Genomic DNA, 4445 nt, shown 5'->3' on the forward strand with positions numbered 1-4445 from the left:
CCAGGCTGGCCTCGACCTCAGAAATCCGCCTGCCTCTGCCTCCCAAGTGCTGGGATTAAAGGCTTGTGCCACCAATGCCCGGCTGTTAGAGGATTCTTTTTAAGATTCCCCAGGGGATCTCAAAAGAGAGTCAGGGTGGACAGCTACTGAGCACAGACTTAGATCATAAGTTATGAATGGGGTGATGGGGAAATTGGCTAACTCGATATCCACAAAATCCATGGTTTTCAACCTTACCACTGTTTTCTTCATTGGGCTAGGTTTAAAAGAATAAGATTATTGAAAGGATAAAAAAGTTCTGCACAAAACTGCCAATAGTTGCCACCTGTTCACAGGTGTTTTAAGGAAGCTGCCATGTACTTATGGCCTGGTCTCTATCACTAGATAATTAATGACTATATTTAATTTATAGCTTACATGGTAATTCATTGTATATGATATAAACAAGCTAAAAAAGGGGAGTGGGGATGAGCCATAACATAATTAGAAAAAGTTTATCTGTATGTATATTATCAAATATGACAAGATTAATCATAAATTAAAAAAATAAATGTGCTTTCATCTTAAAAATAATTTTGATGTCTCAGTGAAATCTGTATTTGTAAAAGAATGGATAAAACATCAAATGTAACACCTTGTACATCAAAACTTTTATTATTTTGAACAGAAAACATGAATTTAAGTAAGAAAAAACCCATGAAATTATAAGCTTGATGACTTTAAAATAATTTTACTGAACACTTACCAGAACATGAAATAGATCTACAGATAGAAGGCATGGTGTATTTTCTGATTGTAGGTTAGGAAGAACAACTAAAACAAAAGTTAATACAATTCAATCAGTAAAGCAATGATGTACTTGAATAAAATGAAAACTGGAAACATTAAATAAAAAAAAAATGGGGCTAGAGAACAGAGACGAGTACATCACACTTTCAAGATATGTTGTCATAATAACAAGGAGACATAACAGAATAAAAGGCTACTAGAAAGTCTTATACATAGCTTAAGAGCTGGAAGGTAGATTTAGAAGAAAAACCTGAAATAGATTGCTTAAGAAATAATTGCTAGAAACAAGAGTACATGCTTATCACTTGTGAGGCTCAGGGCCACTCCCGAGCAGCCCCCACCTTCCACTTCTGAAACACTAAGTGACTGACTTGCTTTGTGTACAAGTGACTGAAGCCAGTGCTGAGTGTGCTAAGCCAGAGCTGTGCCCCTGGTCTAGCTCCTGCCCCAGAACAATGGCTTTTATAGAAACATTTCCTCTATCACTTTTCCACCAACATTTCTAAATGTTCTGTAATATATAGTATATGAGCAGATTTAGAATGGTGAGCAGGGAGACCTTACAATGGAAAGGAGGACATAGAAAACCTTCCTGCATACTGCTTATTGGTTAAGAGCAATGGCTGGTTTTCCAGAGAACTTGGGTTCAATGCCCAGTACCCACATGTCAGCTTACAAATGTCTGTAATTTCAGTTCCAGGGAATCTGACACCCTCATACAGACATACATGTAGGCAAATTACCAATGCACATTAATATAGATAAATTAATTAATAATTAAAGAAGAGGAAACAAAATTCATTCAAGAAAAAAAAGAAAACCTTCCTATACAGAATTATATTATATGGATTTTATTGGGAGGCAGTATAGACAGAGTGAATGTGATACATTTTTCATGAAAATATCTCTTACTCTTAAAGAAACTGAAACTTCAGCTGGACCTAACAACCAACTTAATAATATACTTTGGGTTCACTTAGGACTTGGCTTAATATCCTGCCTGTTCATTTAGTCTGCCTTTAAAAGAACAATGTTAACAACCAACCTTACTGGCCTTGGATTTCCCCTGTATTCAGCATTTACAACCAAAGCTAATGTATTATGTAACTTCTATGCCCCTGACCCAGACAGCAATACAATTGTATAAATATATGTGTGTTATGGTAATAATTTGAAAACAGCAAAAAGTTGAAAGTGACCTTATGCAACAAATGTCCACCATAAATGTTGGAAACGGCATGTTGATATTGCTTGATAACAGTATGTTTGCAGTACCAGGTGCTCTGGGGTCATTTGGAATCATTTGGAGGTAAAAATCTCTTGTAAAACTCAGTATTAAAGTATCCCTTAATCATTCTCCATACTGTGTTTTCTGTGCTCTTTATTAGGAACAAGACACAGAGTAAAAGAGACAGACATTAGGTTGGCACAGACAAGTCAGGAAACATAAGTTACAGGCAAATAGAATACACAGGGAGAGAAGTGGAGAATTCAAACATGGGCTCAATTTTGGTTAAATTAATCCCAGGGGAAGTGCTGAATTTCCTTTCTTTGTGTGACAGTGGTACATTTTGGTGCCTCTGAGGGTATCATTAAGAGGGTTTAATTGACAAATACTACCAAGTATTATCTTTTTAATTTGATCACCCTTTAATGAAAACAGGGGAAGAAAAAGACTAACAAGGAAATGAGATCAAGAAGTTAAGGCAACAGGATTTTCATTTTTTTTTGTGTTTGTTGAGTTGGCTTTGCTATGCAGTCCAGGCTGGTCTGGGAACTAAAAATGTTCCAACTTCAACCTCATAAGTGCTAGAACTGCAGGTATGAGACATCATGGCTGGCTAGACATAGTTTTATGTATATATAAAAGCAAGAACACAAGTATAGTTTTACTTATATATATATAAGTGTATGGGTGTGTGCAGAGGTGATAGGGAGACCAGAGGCCAACCTTGGGTGTCCTGAGATGCTGTCCACCTTGTTTTTCTGAAATAGGATGTCTCATCTGGTTCTATGGCTCATCAATCTGGCTAGGCTTGCAGCCCAGCCAGCACCTAAAATCTACTCATCTCTGTCTCATTGGTGCTGGTATTAAATTTGCATACCACTGTACCTGGTTTTTTTGTAGGTGTTGAAGGACAAAATCAGGTCCTCATATTTGCTTGGTAAGTACTCTACTAACTGAGCCACTATCCCAGGCCCAATACAGCTATCATTTAAAAATTTTTTAATTTATTTCAGTATGCGTGTGTGTGTGCTTGTAGGTATGTTCACCTGTGTGCAAAGGCAGAGTCCAGAAAAGGATGTATTATCTCTTCTTCTATCAATCTCTGCCTATTCCTTAGAGACAGTTTCCCTTCCAACCAAGGGCTAACATTTTCTTGGCTCACCTGGACCAGCAAACCCCAGTGATTTTTTTTGTCTCTACTTCTATCCCATCCTCACCCCCAAAGCTGGGGATAGAGGTATTTGTGGCATGCTTGGCTTGTTACTTGGGTACTGGTATGTAAGCTCCACCCTTCAGGACAGTGGAGCAGTCCTAACCATTGGGCCATCTTTCTAGCCCCAACACATCTATTAGTTTTAAAACTAAGGGAGAGAAGTTTCTCCTCAGACTAACTTCTTTCTTTCTTTCTTTCTTTCTTTGTTTCTTTCTTTGTTTCTTTCTTTCTTTCTTTCTTTCTTTCTTTCTTTTTTTCGAGACAGGGTTTCTCTGTGTAGCCCTGGCTGTCCTGGAACTCACTCTGTAGACCAGGCTGGCCTTGAACTCAGAAATCTTCCTGCCTTTGCCTCCCAAGTGCTGGGATTAAAGGCGTGCGCCACCACTGCCTGGCTATCAGACTAATTTCTTAACCTCAATTCCAATATTCTAAATAAGTAGCATAAATATTAAGATCATGATTTTTGGATACAAGGTTCTCATACTGCTATTTGTTTCAGGGAAACAGTTAACTTCTCTACATCTACAGTATTTACAGATTGCTGAGGAGTTTATTAACATAGACTTTTAGAGGACTTACACTAGGTGTGGCATGAAGTGTTCTTTTTATGCTATCTTAAACTAAAAGATCACAGGGCTTTGCCACTAACAGGCTGAGTGCCTGTGGTGGTTTGAATGTGCTTGGCCCATGGGAAATGGCACTAGTAGAAGGTGTGGCCTTGTTGGAAGAAGTGAGCTTCTATGGGGGTAGACATTGAGGTCCTATGCTCAAGGTGCAGAAGAGCGCCTCCTCCTGGCTGTCTACAGAGGTCAGTTTCCTTGTGGCTGCTGCTGGATCAAGATATAGAGCTCTCAGCTCCTTCTCCAGCATTATGTCTGCCTGGACCCTGCCATGCTTCCTGCCATGATGACAATGGACTGAATCTCTGAAACTGTAAGCCAGCCCCAATTAAATGTTTGCCTTTATAAGAATTACCTTGGTCACGGTTTTTCTTCACAGCAATGAAATGCTGACTAAGCCAGTGTCCGTGACAAATCATTTGCAATTTCTAGGTCTAATTTCTTTCTGTTAAAATGTTTCACTGGGCAGTGGTGGTGCATGTCTTTAATCCTAGAACTCAGAAGGCAGAGGCAGGGGAATCTCTGTGAGTCTGAGGCCAGCCTGGTCTACAGAGTGAGTTCCAGGACAGCCAGGACAGAAAAACCCTGTCTCAAA

The 4445-nt window shown here is 39.0% G+C and overlaps 1 protein-coding gene across 3 annotated transcripts in view; it reads right to left on the reverse strand.

The window, feature by feature from the left end:
• Ubr1 (ubiquitin protein ligase E3 component n-recognin 1) overlaps positions 1–4445 on the reverse strand; it is a 113253-nt gene that overhangs the window by 20619 nt on the left and 88189 nt on the right. For all 3 annotated transcript variants that reach the window (XM_031371573.1, XM_031371572.1, XM_031371574.1), the window contains exon 38: positions 746–813. In XM_031371573.1, the coding sequence (XP_031227433.1) occupies positions 746–813 (68 nt within the window). The remainder of the gene's footprint in view (positions 1–745; positions 814–4445) is intronic.

The sequence above is a fragment of the Mastomys coucha genome, unplaced genomic scaffold (assembly GCF_008632895.1).
Source record: "Mastomys coucha isolate ucsf_1 unplaced genomic scaffold, UCSF_Mcou_1 pScaffold15, whole genome shotgun sequence".
Taxonomy (NCBI): domain Eukaryota; kingdom Metazoa; phylum Chordata; class Mammalia; order Rodentia; family Muridae; genus Mastomys; species Mastomys coucha.